At 38.9% G+C, this 19437-nt stretch overlaps 2 protein-coding genes across 11 annotated transcripts in view; one reads left to right on the forward strand and one right to left on the reverse strand.

Moving 5' to 3' along the window:
- Gstcd (glutathione S-transferase C-terminal domain containing) overlaps positions 1-637 on the reverse strand; it is a 111304-nt gene extending 110667 nt beyond the window's left edge. For 3 of the 6 annotated variants that reach the window (XM_036189983.1, XM_036189981.1, XM_036189979.1), the window contains exon 1: positions 387-637. The gene's annotated coding sequence lies outside the window, so the exon portion shown is untranslated. Of the gene's footprint in view, positions 1-207 lie in introns of all 6 variants that reach the window. The other 3 variants (XM_036189982.1, XM_036189977.1, XM_036189978.1) reach the window with 2 other exon arrangements.
- Ints12 (integrator complex subunit 12) lies at positions 329-19437 on the forward strand. 5 transcript variants are annotated; one of them, XM_036189985.1, is made up of 8 exons: positions 329-773; positions 5907-6009; positions 6731-6895; positions 8416-8568; positions 10676-10860; positions 12481-12640; positions 16175-16321; positions 18118-19437. In XM_036189985.1, exons 3-8 carry the CDS (start codon positions 6740-6742, stop codon positions 18700-18702), a joined length of 1386 nt encoding a protein of 461 aa, XP_036045878.1. In that variant the 5' UTR covers positions 329-773; positions 5907-6009; positions 6731-6739; the 3' UTR covers positions 18703-19437. The 5 variants fall into 5 exon arrangements, with proteins under 5 accessions (XP_036045878.1, XP_036045877.1, XP_036045882.1 ...); XM_036189984.1 differs by having other exon boundaries at positions 5917-6009; XM_036189987.1 differs by lacking the exon at positions 329-773 and adding an exon at positions 803-943.

Consider the following 19437-nt stretch of genomic DNA (forward strand, 5'->3'; position numbering starts at 1 on the left):
ATAAGCAAAGTTCCCCAGATGTAGCAAATCCGTTGGAGTAACAGTGAAACAGTATCCACCTACAGCGTCCAATCCGGAAGGGCTGCAACGGAAAACTCCGTCTTTGGGAAAAGTTAACAAGTGCTCCCAGAGGTCTTTCTTTCCCCGGCACCTAACTGCAAACGACCACCCAAACCCCTACCACGCAAGGCTGCCCTGTTCCTTTACCCACGCAGGAAGACCGGAGGGTTGGGCTCGCAGCGGAGTGGCCCACGCGTCACTCAGCGGAACGGCGCGCAGCCCTCCAGCTGCACCTACGCTACGTCTGCGGCGAATGCGGGGCCGGGAAGACTTCCGCCGGCTGCGAGCCCTCGCCGGTCCTCGGGGGCCCCGAGCGCCCTCTTTACCTGGTCGCAGGGGCGCGGCCAGGCAGGGAGGGCGCGAGAGCGTGCGGGCGACGCGGGCCACCGCGCCTTCCCGCCCAGCCCGAGCCGGGATTCCGAAGCTACTTCTGGAAGCCGCGGCCTGAGGAGCACTCGCCTCCAGTGAGGCCCCGAGTAGCAGGGAGAACTAGTAATAAACAAGAAGCAATGTGTCTAGAAAGTCCCCCGCCCACCGTCATTCATAATCCGGCGGACCGGAAAAGGCTCTGCGTCACTTCCTGCTGTCTCACTAGGAAACGTTCCCCTCCCGACCGGTTGCGGGAACCTTTGTTTCTCGCTTCTGATGCCGGTTAGGGCGGGGACGGGTTCGAAAAGAGCTGCCGGGAACGGACAGAGTGGCGGGGCGGAGCGGTGAGTTGTGACGAGGGTCCCCGCTTCCTGGCGCCTCGGGGAGGCTCGAGACCCCGCGAGGGGCGGCCGGAGTGGAGCTCCGTAGGGTGTTGGTCTCCTCCCTGCTGGAGGGGAAAACCTCATAATTTGCGGGCAGCTGCGTGCTACAGCCTAACCGCTCCTCCTTTTCTGTAAGGATTGCGTCCGAGGGTGCTGTGGACTGGGGACATGGCCCCTGGGGACTGGGTCCGTGGATCTGTCTTAGACCTTTGTCAAAGGGTTCCGGAGAACCTCTCTGCAGCTCTCCGTTTCCATCTTATTTTCTGGCTCCCTTGTCAAGGACTTTTCCCTGTAAAAGGCCACCCATGTATTTTAATTCCATCAAAGGATTCTCTTTCCTAAGTGTCCTCTGTCTCTTTTCAGATTCTCCTGCGCTTAGTTTGTTTTGGAATTGGGCTTTTTATGCTCTGCTCTGAGTTTCCAGACTTACCCTAGGGCCAAGTACTAAATGGAAGGATGAAAAAGTCAGCATCTTAAAAAAAAAAATGTTTATTGGAAAGGATTTTTTTTTCAATGTTATGAGATGGTAATCCTAGTATTGCACCATCGAGAATAGTCAATTTCCTTTATCTCATGCACAAGCAAGTGATCAACTTTGAACTTCGTTTGAAACTAGCAGGCAGGATGAAAGGTACCCAAAGGAAAACATATATTTAGCTAAGGATGTTTAATTTTGTTTGGGTATATGACAGAAGCCTTGAAAAATGACATTTTAGCAAAAGGCTAGTTCATCCAATAGATATTTAAAAGCAATTGTTAAATTCTAATTGCTAGGGTAATAACTGCATCCCCCACCACACACACACACACACACACACACACACACACACACACACACACACACACCCTGCTCTCACAGAAGCTATATGCTAGTGAGATTAATGAATTAAAGACTATGAAAGAATAGAAAGTGAATGTTTCAGATAAGAGCACTGTACATACTCCTACCAATAAATAGATGGTTGTTTTGAGTTTTGGTTTTCTTGGGAGGAAAACACATTTGAATTTCTTTAATGCCTTTTGCTGAAATGAACAGAATTGTGGAGAGTTAAAGAGAACATTAGACTTGGCTTTGATGAGTTAACCAAATAACAGTGTAGCCATTGTTTTAAGAGTAACATAGAAATAAGAGAAACAAGGAATTCAGGCTTAGGAAAGTGAGAGAAAACCATAAGGAATCGTCTGCCTAGAAATGATGTTTGATAACCAAATGTGTATGATTGCTGAAGAACAAATTGGTAGCAAAATTGAAGCAGGAAGCCCAGGGCAGACAGTTGGAGCAATAATAAGGAATGAGATGAGCTAGGGAAAGAATAGTCAGAAATACAAAACAAAACAAAACAAACAAACAAAAACCCTTAAAGTTAAATATAATAATGCAAACAAAATGTTATAAAATACAAACTCCCATTAATGTATTTACTTGGTCTTAAAATAAGGAATGTTGCTGGGCGGTGATGACTCAAGCTTTTAATCCCTGCACTCAGGAGGCAGAGGCAGGTGGATCTCTGTGAGTTCAAGGCCAGCCTGGTCTACAGAGCTAGTTCTAGGATAGCCAATGCTGTTACACAGAGAAACCCTGTTTCAAAAAAGTAAACAAAACAGGAATGTGACTCCAAAAAGGTGATAATAGCCAGAGATAGAAAGTAACTTGTAAAGGGAAAGCTAGCCTTAAAGCTGATTAGGAGAAATAAGGGTGTAAGTGGCTCACTGGGTCAAGTTCAGTAGGATGCTCAGGAAGATGGCCAGGTTAAACTTGCTGTTAGCTCTCATGGAAGGGGTGACTGAAGAGAACCATGGGCTTGAAAGGAAGTTCATGATCACTAGCAAAAAAGCAGATTTTCTGGAGCAGCAGTTCTCAAATGGCAAAATAAATTGGAATTGCCCAGGTGGTTTGATCCAGATTGTCAGGCTTCACCCCAGAGGTTTTTCTTCTGTAAGTTAGGAAGTGGGAACCAAGAATTTGCACTTCTAACATGTTTGCAGGGGATGCCTGTATAGCTGTGCTATTGATCCCAAAGACAGATTTGAAAGAGGGTGTATCAAGCAATCAAAAGACACCCAGACCCTATTCCTGAATATCTCATTTGTAACCCATGTAGGGGAAATCTATAAAGACTGAGAACTGAGTAGAAGGGAAAATAGTGTATTTTAGATTTCCCTATGATTAAATTAGCCATGGTAAGATTATTTTCATAGAATTATGTGAAGAAGACCCTATTGTATGAATTGAAACATTAATTAGAAGGAACATAGAAAATATGAAAAGTAGCTGATATTTGAGGGAAGTCTTGTCACAAAAAAAGACAGAATAAGAAAGGAGTAATGTCAGTACAAGGTAAGATGCCAAGTTGGGGGAAGACTTGAGAATAAGATATTTCAAATAACCCAAAGTGTAAGGTTCTAGAGAGCACAGGAAAAGATAGGGTCTATGTCCAACTGACATTACTCACAGAGCCATTTCCCAATATTTCTTTAATCAAGTGGAAAAAGAGAAAAGAATAAGTGCATGTAGTTTTAAAGAAAAAGTGTAATTGCTCGTTCGAGAAAGAAGGGAAGTAAATTGACCAAACAATCATGGCAAGACTGCTAAGTATGATGCATGCCAACACTGGACTAGTCACTCGGAAGAGAGTATAGTATTTTTTTTTTTTTCAGCTGCATTTAGTTGGGATGTAGATGGGAGAAGATGCCAAGTGGATGCATGTCTACAAAGTAGTGAAATCATGGATCAATAGGATAAGGATGCTTAGAACTGAAAAAGAGACATTGAAAGGCTTGTCCTAGAATAGAAGCTGAACAGGAAAGAAATAGCATGCTCCCCATAAACAAAAGTGGGGGGGTGTCATTGTATAGTAAGGGAAGTTCTAGTGTGACTTACGTTTGGACACATAATTCCTAGTGTGACCTAACCATTCACTCCCACCAACATCATCGCTACCACTTCACTAGGTCATTGATTGTTTTAAAGTAATAAATGTTGATTTTCTTACATTTCTTTGTTTTAAACAACACTTGAGTTTTTAAAATAAATGCACACTTAACATATTCTTTCATCTGTCTTCCTGTTCTGTATTTACATGCACATCACTTATGCCACCCACTCCTTCTGTTGGTCTGAGAAAGACGTTGGAGCAAGACAGTGTCGATAAAGAAGCAGCCCCGGGGACACATGGAGCCACTATAAATTCAGAAAACATATGATGTGGGAGTGAAGAAAGGGGGAGGGGATTAACAAAGAAAAAAGGTTGGGTTGGTAACCAGAATATGTTCTTAAGATAGTGGGAAAGAGAAAATAATGGAAGATGTAATTTTAAAAGGAACGGGGGATGTTGATTGTAGTCAAAGAGAATAGGTGTGGTAAACTTTACATTTCAGTGGCTGAAATGGAGCTCTTACCGCTAAAGAACTAAATAAAATTAAAAGTTTTAGAGGATCATAGTATATGCTAAATGAAAGGTAATGATAGGGAGAGAAGGAAGAGCCTGGCACTAATGTTCTGTAATTAGAGTGGGAAGGTGCAATGGGGTCATGGGAATTCTAAAATCATCAGTACAGAAGAGGCTCCTATAACCACCTTTATAGCTTTTAGATGGAACAAGTCAATGAACACTGCCTTGTAGGAGGCTATAAAAAGGTGATATCGTCAGTGAGAATAGTAAAGACATAAGGTCTTAAGGAAAAAGTAGAAATATAGGGGAATGAGTTACTAATGGGTGGGGCTGATAATAAAGTTAGTCTGCGAAGGGAGAAGGGCTAGGCTGAATGAAAACACTGGATAGATTTGTGGAATGATTTGTACTTTAAATAAGCCATGATATATAAGGAGAAAAGGGAAATTGGAAACTGCTAGATAGTTTACAACAGGGGACTCCAAACCTTTCTTATTCCATGAGATTAAAAATTGAGCATACTTGCACATCCACCCACCACATTGCACCATGTGCACCAGTGAGTTTGAAAGACAGATCAGTAATTTATGCCAGGAGTACAAAGCATGTCAAGTCTTTGATAAAAAAAATCAAAAGAACTGACTCCAAGGTTTCCATTAGACTACTGATGTCAGCAGTTTCTGTAGGCTTACACCAAAGGTCGCCTAATCTATAGACATTTCCTTTGTGATGACAGACATAGCAGGACTTTGCTTCCCCTTTTCAGAAAAGAAAGTAGAGCTGCTGTCACAAAGATTTGTCTAGGTACAGGCTCTTTGATCAGGATCCTGTAAAACAGACTGTCCTGGGTTAAATAAACTAGTGTGTCTGTATAAATTAGGTCATTGATTAGACTGTGTTTGCCTTGTAGAATCTGGAACAACAGGTTTACCTCTTTAATCATGGAAATTATTTTGAACTATTTTTCCTCAGTATTATGATGCTCAGCCCCATAAGAATATTTTAAAATAATCATCCTGAACCCATCATTCTTTGGAGATGATATATGTAATATAATATAGAGCATCAATAGAGCCTATTCCATTTGTTAAATTCTTACTAATATGACTATTTGGACTATGGTTACTTTTTCATTCTAGTACTAGCCTTCAAACTCCATTATCTAGGTAATTAAGACAGATGATATTTTAGTAGAGCATAAAATTAACAGTAATTTTTGATTATCAAATAGATAGTACCTTTTTAGAAACTTATAAAGAGCCTGCTGTGTGTGTGTGTGTGTGTGTGTGTGTGTGTGTGTGTGTGTCCATCCGTCTGTCTGTGTCCTGTCAAACTTCGCAGGGTATGAAGGGAAAAACAGAAGGAGAAGAAATAAATGAAATCTGTTTGCAACCAGTGCTTTCATATGCCGAGATTCAACCTACAGCAAGTTTTAATGGTATTTTAAGCCCCTGAAAATGGGAGATTATTGTAGAATTGCTGACAGATCTTTAACTGTAGCCTTGTACCTGTGTTGCATGACTATGCCATTAAACTGAAGGATAGAAGAGGATTTAAAACCTTAGCATATTGATCAAAGGATTGAACACCATGAGTACATTTTTATTTTAATAATTCCTTGCCTAGAAGGTGTTTGAAAAAATGACAGCCAGAAGCTCTTGATAACACTGGTATTCACTGAAAACAAAACTTGACTGTTGAGAATTTTGCAGACCTTTGATGTGTGGCCTCAACTGGACAGCCATCGTTTAAGCTCCGTAGGACAGACAGCAAGCGTTATCAGACCTGAGGGGGCCCCGCAGTAGGTAAGGATCATCGTTCAGAGACCCGCTTTTGAGAAATAGCTTAATGCAAGAAATCCCACAATCGAAATGTGATACAATGAGATTTCCACTAATACGCTTTCTGAGATATTGAACATAGCAGAGAACTGAGAAGGAAGTAGGGGGAAAAGCACAGAAACTAAACAAGAAACAGTTGTAAAAGCCACAGCAGTGACTTCTACCATGCACCCATTAGCCGTTGTCTTCCTGTGACAGCCTTGCCCTCCTACCCCCATAACCATGAACACCAAATCTCTATTTTTTGTGGTAAAAATAAGATTTGAAGAGATGCATTTTGGTGTATCGTAAACTTGACTTAAAGCAGGCAAGTTTCTGTGTATAGATATATGTTAGAGATAACTAGGAAGGTACTCTATGATTAAAGATCTTGGCTGTATTAAAACTTTGCCATTATCAGGTATGGTGGCGCACACCTCCAAACTCACCATTGAGGAGGTGGAGGCCAGAGAATCATAGATTGTCCAGCCTGAGCATATAGGGAGAACCTGTGATGTAGATACGTTGAAAGCTGGTAACATCCGCTGTTCCAGAGGGAAGAGGGACCAGATAATGCCCACCATTACTTTGTCTCTGATAACCCTTTGGATGTTTTAAAATATTACAAGCAAGACAACAAAATAGGTAGAAGTAGAGATATGTCATTGTACACTATCTAAATTGTCCCCCTCCTTTTTTTCTTCAGGTGTTTACAATGGCTGCTACTGTGAACTTGGAACTTGATCCCATTTTTCTGAAAGCACTAGGTTTCCTACACTCAAAGAGTAAAGATTCTGCTGAAAAGCTAAAAGCACTGCTTGATGAGTCTTTGGCTCGGGGCATCGATTCAAGTTATCGTCCAACTCAAAAGGTACCTACCTGAATGCAAAGCTCGAAAGAGTTTTGAGTTTTGCACATAGTGTTCCAGTGATAATATTTATATTACCTTCAAACACTCTGTGTCATAGTAATCACTCTTTATGTCACGAAGAAACTATATTCTTTAATGTTGTTCTCTTCCTTCAAGCTTTCAAAGAGCCACCCAGAAAGGTTAGTTTGGCCTAGAGCAGTGCTTCTCAATCTGTGGGTCATGACCTCTTTGGGGCATGACCAACCTTTTCACAGGGATTGCCTAAGACTATTGCAAAACACAGATATGTGCATTACAATTCATAACAGCAGCAAATTATAGATAAAAAGTAGCAATGAAAATAATATTATGGTTGGGGATCACCATAACTTAATGAACTGTACTAAAGGAACATCATTAGGAAAGCTGAGAACCACTGGTGTAGAGGACATGCTATTTTTCTGTGTTGTGTATAAAAAACATCTTATTTACAATTCAATCTCCAGTTCTTTATAATTATTTTTAATGTGTTAATGGTATTCAAACTTATTTCTAATTATTCTCTAATCTTTTAAGGATAAAAATATAAAGAACACAGGAATTTTTCAACTAAATCTGGACAGGATGATATAAGGGTAAAGGTTGTAGATGTCAAAAATATGTAGCTCCGTTATTGATAGTGAATGGCAGCTTTATGCTTTAGAGCCCGGAAAACCTTTTAAAAAATCCAGTTTCCTTCTTGTAGTAGTTGTATCAAATTACATACTGTGAAACTTTACTGTGTCTAGCCAGGCCCTTTTCTAAGTGGTTAGTGGGTGTGAGGAACTTTTGTTGTAAGAATGATCCCTTGAAATTAGTACTGCCTGTTTTTCTCATTTCACAGTAAGGAAACTGAGTTGCCTGACAACTTTATTTCACCTAACCTTGGCAGAATGAGAAGACTAAGAACTATCTTGCAGAATTGTAGAAATTACAGCAAAATTAGTAAACTAGCCTGAGTTGTATCCACCTAGCACATAAGAGCTCTCCACAAGAAGTCTTCTACTGTTCAGTTCTGAAACTCCAAGTCACCCAGGTGTGGGACACAGCTGCCGAACTAAGAGGGGAGACAGAACTGAATGACTAACCTGAGTGTAGTCAGAATCTGAAGCATAAGATATGCCCACAACCCAGGTTTGGTGCCCAGAGCTTTCTGGAATATGAACCTGCAAGAGTGATTAGAGAGAACCACAAGAGCACCTGGGTGATAATGGGCACATGGTTGCAGTGGTTATCCTATGGGCACACACATTATCAAAACATTGTGCTGGTTGTGAGTCAGTTATTTCTTAGTAAAGCCATGGTTAGGGAATGTGGTATCTTGATTTTTAACTGAAAATTGTTTAGATTATTACTTTTTGTGTTTGTTTGTTTTTTCAGCACTGGAAATTGAACCTAGGACCTTGTACATGCTAGGCAAGTGCCCTGCCACTGAGCAGTAACCCCAGCCCTTCTATTTTGAATAAAACAAAGGTCTCTTATCTTTTCATTTTTCCCTTTAGGATGTGGAACCACCCAAAATTTCAAGCACAAAATCTATTTCTATCAAGCCAGAGCCCAAAACATCATCTGCTCTCCCTTCTAGCAGTAGTAATGGCAAAGTCCTTGCACCTGAAAAGATAAAGAAAGAAGCTGAGAAGAGACCTGCTGATAAAGTAAGGTTTGGTTTTTTAGCTGAGCTTATGAAAGGATAAAGCATTTCCATAGGCAGGAAGTCTTGTGTCTACTTTATGTAGCAGTGAATGTAGTTGTATAGTGATCATGCTGTAAATATATTTTGCTAGCTGGAGAAGTTGAACTTAAAAAAAAGAACAAGTAAAATCTAAAAACATATATTTAACCATTTACTTGAGATTGTTGTCCTCAAGTCTTTGCACCCCAGGGAAAATAATACAGACTTTAATCCATAACTCTGGCTACAGTAGTTGTTGAGAAATAAAACTGAGAGAATCCAGATGTGATTAAATTCAACTTGGTTACATGATGGCAAGCATCTTGAGAAGGCTACAGATATTTCTTGATTGTATATTTTGGATAATTTTGTAATGGTAATTAAAGTTTGTCAACTAACAAAAAAATACACTGAAAATATGTTTAGTAGCCTTTGCCCTCAGGTGAGGCATATTCGCCCATTTATTTTCATGCTATTACTAAATAATAGATATTCGTGAACATTGCATTATCTCTGTGCTTAAATATTTATACAACTGTTATTATACTGTTTGTGTATGTCATTTAGTTACTTTTTCTTCACTCAGCAATGTTTTGTTTTTTAAGGTTTTATTACATTAATTTATCTGCAGGAATGTGAGGCATGTGTGCCACAGGTGTGTCTGAAAGGCAGGGAACAGCTTGAGGGAGTCAGTTCTCTCTTTCTACCAAGTGTGTCTGGGGAATCACAGTCAGGTCAGAAATTTGGTAGCAAGCACAGTTACCCACTGAGCTCTCTCTGTGGCCAGTGTGTTTTTGTAATTTATGTGTAGGTCTTGGGTTTGGTGGGTTTTTTTTTTTTAAGCTACCATTAACATTCATTCTTTGAATAAATAAATTTGCCAGTTACTTTACTGTAAACATTTAGGAGATTTCTCCTTTTTCTTTATTACAGTACAGCTTCAGTGAGCTACTTTTACGTATTTCTGTGACCATGTTAATAAGCTATACACCTCTAGTGGATATGAAGATACTTATATATTCATCATTACTAGATAAAGCCAAATTGCTATTCAAAATTGTTTTACTTAATTTATCCCTTCACCAATCAGCTTTAAGATTTCTAAATTCTCTATGTGTTTTTGGAATTTGAGTTTTGTGAATCTAACAGATTTACCTATATCTTTTGTGTCTTAATTGGTAAAGTTAGCTTGAAGCATATATAGCAATACATTTTGTGTAGATAGGAAGATAGCTCATTATTTACTTTTTAAATACAATTTGAATATTACTCATCATAATTAAAGTGGGTTTGTTTTGCACATGTATGTATATAGTGTATGTTCCTATGTCTATGTGTGTTCGTGTATATGAGTATGTGTATGCATGTGTACATGTGTGTGTAGATGCCCAGAGTCAACACTGGATGTCCCAGTCAGTTTCTCTACTTTATTGACTGGGGTAGGGTCCCTTGCTGACCCTGGAGCTCACTAAGTGCTGGGATTGCAGGCCACCTCCGTGCCTGCTCCTCCCTGGGCTCTGAAGATCCTGACTCTAATCCTTCCTGCTTACACAGCAAGCTTATTCAGTGAGCCCTATCCCAGCCCTAAAGTGTTTGGTTATTTTGTTGTTGTTGCTGCTGTTGTTTTAAATAGCAGTATTAGCAGTACTGTTTTTTCAAGTCCAAACATCTTCAATGAAAGAAAAAAGATAGTATATCCATTGCATTTCTAGAATTCTTTAGTATGTGTAATACAAAGCAGAATACAGATATTTATTATACTATTCTGCTTTATTTTATGTCGGTAGTTTCTGTGGTTACATGCTAATTCCGAAGTCATTTTAATTCTTTTTTCAGTCTTGGGAACTTCGTATATGAGTACTGTAGTTACATCATTTCTCCCCCTCCCTTCCTCCTGCCCTACCCCTCCCACGACCCCCACTCACATTATAGTCAAGACTCTTCAACAGATCTCAGAGGGTAGTTCTTCCTGTCTGTGTGGAAATGCCCTTAAAAATAGGCTTTGTCATGTCGTCCCTCTTTCTCTCAGTGACTTAGAGTTTATGCCATGTTACTTTCAGGATCATTCACCATCAGGTTCTGTTTTATAGATGAAAGATGTCACTGAAGGAGTTGATATTCCGAAGAAACCGAGATTGGAGAAACCAGAGACACGATCTTCTCCCATTACTGTGCAAACCAGCAAGGATTTAGCTATGGCTGACCTCTCCAGCTTCGAAGAGACTAGTGCTGATGATTTTGCCATGGAGATGGGCTTGGCCTGTGTTGTTTGTAGGTGAGTTATACCCCTGCACCCCAGCACAGGTTGTTCTATTTCTTTAGAAGAAGCAAACAATCTCCTCTTACTCTGTTTATTCCTGCCCCCCCCGCATGTCCCCAAAGTCATGTCATTTGTTAGGAATTGTCGGTTTGTTTTTATTATTTGGGATGAAGAATAAATAGTAGAAGATAGCACTTTAACACCCTGAACATGGCCAGATACCTTATCTTTCAGACCACGGCTGCTTGAGTGTGTTACGTTGTAGTAACCCTGTCTGCATTCTGGTTCTAGAGAGAGGTGACTGTGCATCTTCCTAAGTGAGGGAGAACCCATCAGGATCCTCACTTCTGTCTCTTTTAAGCCATCTTTGATGCTTTTTCTCTCTTTCTGAACTGCTTATGACACTGAAAAACGAAAACAAACCAGTACATGTCACTTCTTAAACCCACTACACCTTTTCTTAAGAAGAGTGGAAATGGCTGTAGGCTATTCTGAGCGACATTTTAAGTCCTGAGTACATAATTACAGAAGCAGATCATTTAGTAGGTAAATTATCTTGTAGAAGTATTTTCGGCTTAGTAGAAGATACTTGGGTTTTTTTCTTTGTTTGTTTGCTTGTTATTTTTCAGAAATAACTAAATTTCAAAGATGTTCATGTCAAGGGTTAATGTTCGATTATTAATAGCTTTCATTGCTTGACAGTAAAAGAGATTATTTTTGTGGCTGTTCTAATAAAAATGTTAACTTCTGATATATTGGAGCTAAGGAAATATCGCTTTTGTGAGCTTTATAGCAAATGAGTTGATGTGCTACTGATAAAGTCATTTGTTTCCACATATATTGCATATTTTACCCCAGCCTACTATGAAAATCAGCATCTTGTAGATGAATCTTATAAAAGTACTAATGGGGAGAAACCTAGTGACTATATTATCTTTTGTTAGGACACTTAATATAATACACTAAGCCTGTGGTGATTGCTTTTTTGTGCTTTTAGGGTGGATTTTTTTATATACCTGCTATTACATTCTGTTCAGATTTATATACATTGATCTGATATATACCAAACATCTTGTATGCACAGTACCATAAATGACTATAATGTATTCTCATCTTTATATAACTTTTTTTCCTCCTCAAACAAGTTTTATGAGACAGGCTAGCCTAGAACATGCTATATAGCCCAGTCTATCCTTAAACACACAGTGTTGCCCTTTTCTCAGTCACGTGTGTGTTAGAGTTACAATGAGCCTCCACACTCAGCTTACCTAACTTGTTAATGATGAAGACCAAACAACGTGTAGCTACCTAACAGAGGGGTTTAATAGAGATGTCCCTAGTGTAGTAAGAGTCCACTACCTTTTGACAGGTAGAAACAAATTGCAATGACAAGTGACTGAAAATATAAATAAACATAATTGAAATGTTGTAATTGTTGACTAAGCATAACCCATCACAAGTGAAGGTCTTATGTAGGCTTTGTATTAGTGTTTGTTATTTTTCTTGTTAATGATTTAAATGATTATTTTTCTGGGATTCTTTTCTTTTAACTTAACAAACTTTACCAAAGAATATGGAAATAACTTTAAATTGTGTGTTGAAGAAGCTATAGTGTTCGTGCAATGTTTTTCTTAGACAAATGACAGTGGCATCTGGAAATCAATTAGTGGAATGTCAGGAGTGCCATAACCTCTACCACCAGGATTGCCACAAACCCCAAGTGACAGACAAAGACGTGAATGACCCTCGCCTGGTGTGGTACTGTGCCCGGTGCACCAGACAAATGAAGAGAATGGTAAGAACCATGCTTTACATTTTAACCAGCATATGATGGTCTTTGTTGATACATGATTTTAAAATGAAAATTAGAACATTTAGCATATTGGAAAAAAATAATAAACTTTTAGGTGTTTGCATATATTACTGTTTGTATAGATTTATGTTGCTATGACAAAAGACCAGAGCATATTATATATGTCTTCCCTGTAGCCTACCCTAATTTAGATACACAGGATTGAAGACACACAAAGGAAAAATATTTCTGTGAGCGTGACACTGTAATTACAGTATTTTATAATTCCACGAAGCACAGGTGTTGAGATCAAGCCCAGTCTTCGTTGAGTCTCTTAAGAAAGCATAGAAAGATCTATTCCTGAGTGAGTGGAGACCGCCAGACTCAGATGTGCAGAGGCCTGTGTCTGTCTGTCTGTCTTTCTTCCCACCTTTCTTTCCATATTCTCTAGCCTTTCCTTCTTGTTGACATTGTTCTTAAAATGTACTACCCCAGGGTGCTCATCATTAACATAACTGCTTATGTTGAAGAGTTTGATAATTTTATTAATTTAAAGAAATAGGTAAATTAGTTTTGTCTCTTAAGTTTTATTTTAAAGAAATCAAGAAGTTGCAGTCCTTGAGCAGTTTGCCGTCTCTTCCCCGAGTGCCCCTTCCTGTGTCTAAGATTAAGAAGTCTCAATAGAAGCATTTCCATGTCTGTGAAATGAATGACTTTCTGTATGTTTGACCATATATTTCTAAGATCTCAATTTCTTAACTAAAGTAAAAGTCAAAATATCTATTTTATGTTTAGTTACATAAAGTAGGAATAGGAAATATTTTTATTCTGTCAAAAAGAGAAAGTTTATTAGTATATATTCTTTTTCTTTGTAACAAGAAATATCTATTTAATTTTTTAAGTTTGTTATTGAAATTAGCTCTCTAAGACTTCAACCAAAATTGTTTCAGATAAACATTTGTTGTGTGACAGACTCTTCTTTGGTAGATACAACACACACATGCACACACACGCTCACACATGCACATAAATAGTTACTTCACTTTATTTATATTTTTCAATGGCCTTCAGTTACTTCGAAATTAAGTTGTAGGATATATATATTGAGGTGCATGTCACACAAAAGCATGTATATGGTCCTTCTGTTTTTGCCCCATATCTGCCTTTTAAGTCATCTTTTGCTGCTTCACCGTGCACAGAGGAATGCTGCCTACTGGCTTCCTTTCCAGTTCACATGCAACAAACTTTCCTCTACAGCACAGGCCCTCCTTAGAAATGGTGTTGCCCACCCTGGGCTGAGCCCTCCCATATCAATCATTAATCAAGACAATCTTTCACAGACTCGACCACAGGTATTCTGATCTGGAAAGTTCTCAGCTGAAGTTCCCTTTCCCCAGGTAACTCCAGGTTGTGTCAAATTGACAATAACCAGCACAGTAATTACGTTTCATTTTATTTTTATTGAGGTACTGGGGATCAAAGCCTGGTCTTGCATATACTAGGTAATAGTAACTATTATTATCAGCACTTAACATTAGGAGATCTTCAGCTGAACTCTTACATAATCACACTTCAACCTCATAAACACACTTTTGAAACAGATGGTGCTGCTACCATTTTGCAGGTTGAAAGGAATGAGGCTCTTAGGCATTTATGTCTCACCTGCAGGAACACAGCTGGAGAAGTAATGAGCAGGGTGAACCATCGTTCTCTTTGATACTAAAAACTGTTTCGTTCATTGCTCTGTGCTGCATATATTGATAGGATTGTTCATACACTAAATACTAAATCTGAAAATGATTAAAATTTATCAGAGAATTTAGTAACATGCTTTGTCTTAGTCACTGGTCAAAATAAAACTGAAAATCCTTAGGGAGAATGAATAAAGTTCTCCTTAGATAACGAGGAAACTTCTATTTAGACACTTTTCCCAAGGATTTAATTCGCCAGTATAAAAAAACCTCAAAGGTTTATTATTTATTCATGAATAATTCTTCCCTTCTCATTCAGTGTTTAAAACCTTGTAAATTATCTGAATTGTTTTTAACTCACTTTTAGTAACTTAAAAACTTATACCTGAACCCTAAGAAGAAAATTCTTTGGTTAACCATAAAAAGAAAGGAAAGTGCACTTTATAATGAGTGGTGCTGTCCCCCAGTTCCTATGAACTCAGCATCTATGCTGATTGAAAATACTTTTTGGTGGAATCGGGGCATGAAGGCATCATTACAAAGCATGTACAGGCTTGTTTCCCCCGATGTTATTTCTAAAGCAATTTGGTATATAACAACTGTTGACATGACATTTACGTTTAGTAACCTAGAGATGAGTTACTGCCTACAGAAGTCTTCAATAGGTTATCTGTAAATACAGTATTTTTCCCTTAATGCTCTAGATGGAACCACATACTAGGCAAGTATGCTTTATAACTGAGCTGTGTCTCCCAACCTTTTAGGGTTATTTTGTTTGGGTGTGTGTGAGACACACACACACACACACACACACACACACACACACACACAGGACAACTTTTTGGAGGGGTATTTTGTTTTGGTGAGTGAGAGAGAGAACAACTTTGTGGAGGTGTTTTTCCCCCTCCATCTTTATGTTGGTTTCAGGGACTCAGGACACTAGGCTTGTACAACAAGCTTCTTTACCCAGTGAGCTCCCAATGTATAGGGGTTTTTGTTTTTGCTTGCTTGCTTGCTTGCTTTTGAGACAAGATCTCTGTATGTATCCTTGGTTGACCTTAAACTCTCAGCCATGTGCTTCTAAATCCCAAGTTCTGGGATTAAAGGCATGTGCCACCACACCTGGTCAGCCCATACGTTTTGTTTTGTTTGTGTTTTTGTTTTTGTTTGTTTGTTGGTTGGTTGGTTTTTCAAAACAGGGTTTCTCTGTGTATTTTTGCACCTTTCCTGGAACTCACAGAGATCCTCCTGGCCCTGCCTCCTGAGTGCTGGGATTAAAGGTGTGCGCCACCACCACCCAGCCAGCCCATACCTTTTTAAGACAAGGTTTTTTGTATAAATCATGCTGGCCTTGAACTTATTTTCTAGCTCAGGCTGCCCCCAAACTCCTAGTCTTCTTGCACTTCTTGGCCTCCCGAGCACTGAAATTACAGGCAGACATCCATCACTAGGCCCAGATACTATGCCAGTTTTATCTATGGGACTTGAACATCCACAGATTTTGGTATTTGTCAGAGGTTCTGGAAGCAGTCCTGTGTGGATAACAAAGGGTAGATGTACCATAGTTTGTGATTTTCCTTTATTGAAAACAGGAAGGTTGTCTTGTTAAGAAAGTATTTAACCAATCCTAATTTGCATTATTGATAGTGTCATTACTGTTCAGAAACTAATAAAATCTGTCAGCTATATGTTGAGAACTGTTTCTGTAGTCTCTGCTTTCAGTATCATCACAATATCTTGTAAAGGAACACTGCTGCTGTTCAGGAACTGTAGTTCTTTAACAAACTTTTCATTTTGTTACTTAATAAAGATTTCATATATAATTGTTTTCCTCTGATTTCCATAGGCTCAGAAGACTCAGAAGCCACCACAGAAACCAGCTCCCACTGTTGTTTCTGTGGCTCCAGCTGTCAAGGATCCGCTAGTTAAGAAACCAGAAACCAAACTCAAACAAGAGACAGCCTTCCTGGCATTCAAGAGAACAGAGGTTAAGGTACAGTGTATTTTTCATTTATTTTACATACATACATTAAATCTCAGTCTGGCTGACTGAAGGGTAAAAGTGTGATGAGAAACTTTATGATTTGAATGACTGGTGTTGGAAGTGAAAGCTGCCCATCATTAATTAGCTAGGAAGAAACATTTACATCAGAAATTGACTTTCTATATTGAAGTATGAGGCATTACTAAGTTTCCCGAGTTGGTGCTGTTTCACATCTTATCCTGCTTGTGTTCTAAACCCTCTGTCACTCTGTGGAGCATCACAGTAGTCATTAAAATCAAGTGCTCAACACACAGGCCTTACTTCCTTGTTTATCTTTCATCGAGCATTGGTCTTTTTAGTTACTTCAAATAAGTTTTCTTTGGTGAGGTGTGATGAAGGGTCACAGAGCAGTATAGCAGATGGTTTCATGTTTGATAGAAAGGAAAGGAGGAAAAAATGGATCTTTCAAAACAGAAAATTAAAAACGTGCCACATTGTGTCCTTTTGCTTTCTTTTTCTGTCACCAGCAGTGTGTCCCAGGAATAATGTTTTATAAGATGGTTTCCTAATCAGGACATCATGAGATAATTATATGGTGCTATTCTAAAAATGTATGGTTTTTCAGACCATGTGAACAAAAACTTCAGTTTCTCATATTAAATAAAGGCCCCACAGCACTCTTTATTTTATTGCTTTTCCAGTGGTCTAAAGTGCATATATACAGACAGCCTTGAAGGCACCCTTGTAAGAGCTAATGATGTCTTGTCAGCTATTTCATGAGAGTTCAATTCTAAAACAAAAAAGTATTATATTACCCTCTTATACATTGTGTATTACCATCTTAACACAGGGTGGTCCTGTGTCTGACTTCACCTCTCAGTGCTCTTTGAGACCCTCTCAATATGAAGGTAGACAGTATTTGGACAAAGGTTGGTTCAAAATTAATTTGAACAAAGAGCCTTTTTCCTGATGTGAAAGTGGACAGAAAATTATCCTGTGTCTTTAAAACAATGTCATTTACATGCTTCTCACTAGTTCAGGTAGGAAGTTGATTGGAGGCCGGAATGTTACAGCCTTACAAATCCTCTAAGAGCATGTCAGACTGCCCTGAAATGCCACAGTGCAGCCCAAGAGGCAGCTGCCAGTGTCTACATGAAAGTGGGGTCTGTTACTGTAGTTTCAATGGAAACACATACTGTAAAACTGCATCTGTGAGCTCTTTTTAATATATCCTCAGAGTTTAAGTATCTGTGTATGTTTTATAGTACAGTAGATGTCCAACTTTTTGTGGCAACTTGGCTATTTTAAGTGGCTTTAGAACTTGTATATAGATGTTTCCCTTAACATGTTCACTGTAACTATTGATTGAATCTTTCACTTAGGTATTTTTTTCCTGAATATCTTGGGTGCAAACAGTTTTGTCTACTAAAAGTAGATTCCATTTGGATATGTTATGAGCTAGGTGGTACTTTTGGGTGTAACAAAAGTGACTTGAAGAACTACATCTGATTCTCTGCTATGTTTGTGATTGAATCTAAAGGCAGTTCCCAAAAGGAATTTCATGTATTTTCTTTGAAGTCATTAAAACAATGTGGCATTCAGAAACTGCAAGCCATATAGCATCTTCCCTGACTACTGAAACTCCCATGTGCTTTTCAATTCAGCATCATGGGAACCTAATTTTGTTGTATTGCCCAGATTTTCCACATCATTGCTTTTTATACATGAGTAAATGTTTACATTCAAAGATATACACGTGTTGATTATATTTGGCTCTAATGTAAGATTTATCTTTTTTTTTTAAGCCACCCACGGTTATTTCAGGAAATTCTTCTAGTAACAACGTGTCCTCTTCAGTAACTAGCGGCCTAACTGGATGGGCAGCTTTTGCAGCCAAAACGTCTTCAGCTGGTCCATCAACAGCAAAGTTGAGTTCCACAGCACAAAACAATAGTGGAAAACCTGCTGCCTCGTCAGCTAACCAGAAGCCTGTGGGGTTGACTAGTCTGGCAACATCATCCAAAGGTGGGCTAGGTTCCAAAATAGGCTCTGGTAGCAGCTCTTCCCCCTCTGTACCACTAAAACCGCTTCCCCCTCTAACCTTAGGCAAGACTGGCCTGAGTCGCTCAGTTAGTTGTGATAATGTCAGCAAAGTGGGTCTTCCCAGTCCCAGTAGTTTAGTTCCTGGAGGGAGTGGGCAGCTGAGTGGGAATGGGAATAGTGGCACATCAGGGCCCAGTGGAAGTGCCACAAGCAAAACCACCTCAGAACCCAGCAGCAGTCCCTCAGCATCTCTGAAAGGTCCAACTTCACAAGAATCACAGCTCAACGCTATGAAGCGATTACAAATGGTCAAGAAGAAAGCTGCCCAAAAGAAACTCAAGAAGTAATGTGGCCAAATAGGTTTTTATATCATATTGCTCTAAAGAGTAAAAAAAAAAAAAAATCCTTATTGGAACAAAAGATGTAATATACTGTAACTTAATAAAAATCATGATGATCAGATCTCTATTGTTTGTTACATTAAAGTGCTAATATTATTTAGCCAAACTTGGAACCATTTCTTTCAGCCTGTTTAGCATTTTTATTTTATGATTTCCATAATGTACAAAAACAGTGACTGTGACTGGTACATGATGAGAGCTTTAGAGGATTGGTGGCATATGCAGATATAAAGAAATGCTTCGCTTGGCAAAATACCCCAGATTTAAAACTCCTGAAATAAGGTACCTGATTGAGTTCTCTGCCTTTTAGGGAAATCTCTCCCTTTTTCTCCTGTGAACTCTACCCATAATTCCATCCTATGGGAGGTAGTCCAAGTCTTTGCCTTGTAAGCTAATGAGTTAGTCGGCTATCAGTTTACATATATAATCCAACAAAGAATAGAATGCTTTCAATATCAGACCAATAAATGTATTGTAGCAAAATGCAACGTCCTTTTTACAGTCGACAAATACCTCATCTCTTCCCAAAACTGAATCTTGTAATCTCCTATATTCACTGAGTAGAATTGTTTTATCACCCAGGTGTGCTGCAAAATCTAAACTCAAAGCATCTTCCTTTACCCCTAGGTTCCCTAATATTATTCTAAAATAAATTGATAAATAGTCTTTGTGAAGATAAAA

Source organism: Onychomys torridus, chromosome 6 (genome assembly GCF_903995425.1).
Source record: "Onychomys torridus chromosome 6, mOncTor1.1, whole genome shotgun sequence".
Taxonomy (NCBI): Eukaryota; Metazoa; Chordata; class Mammalia; order Rodentia; family Cricetidae; genus Onychomys; species Onychomys torridus.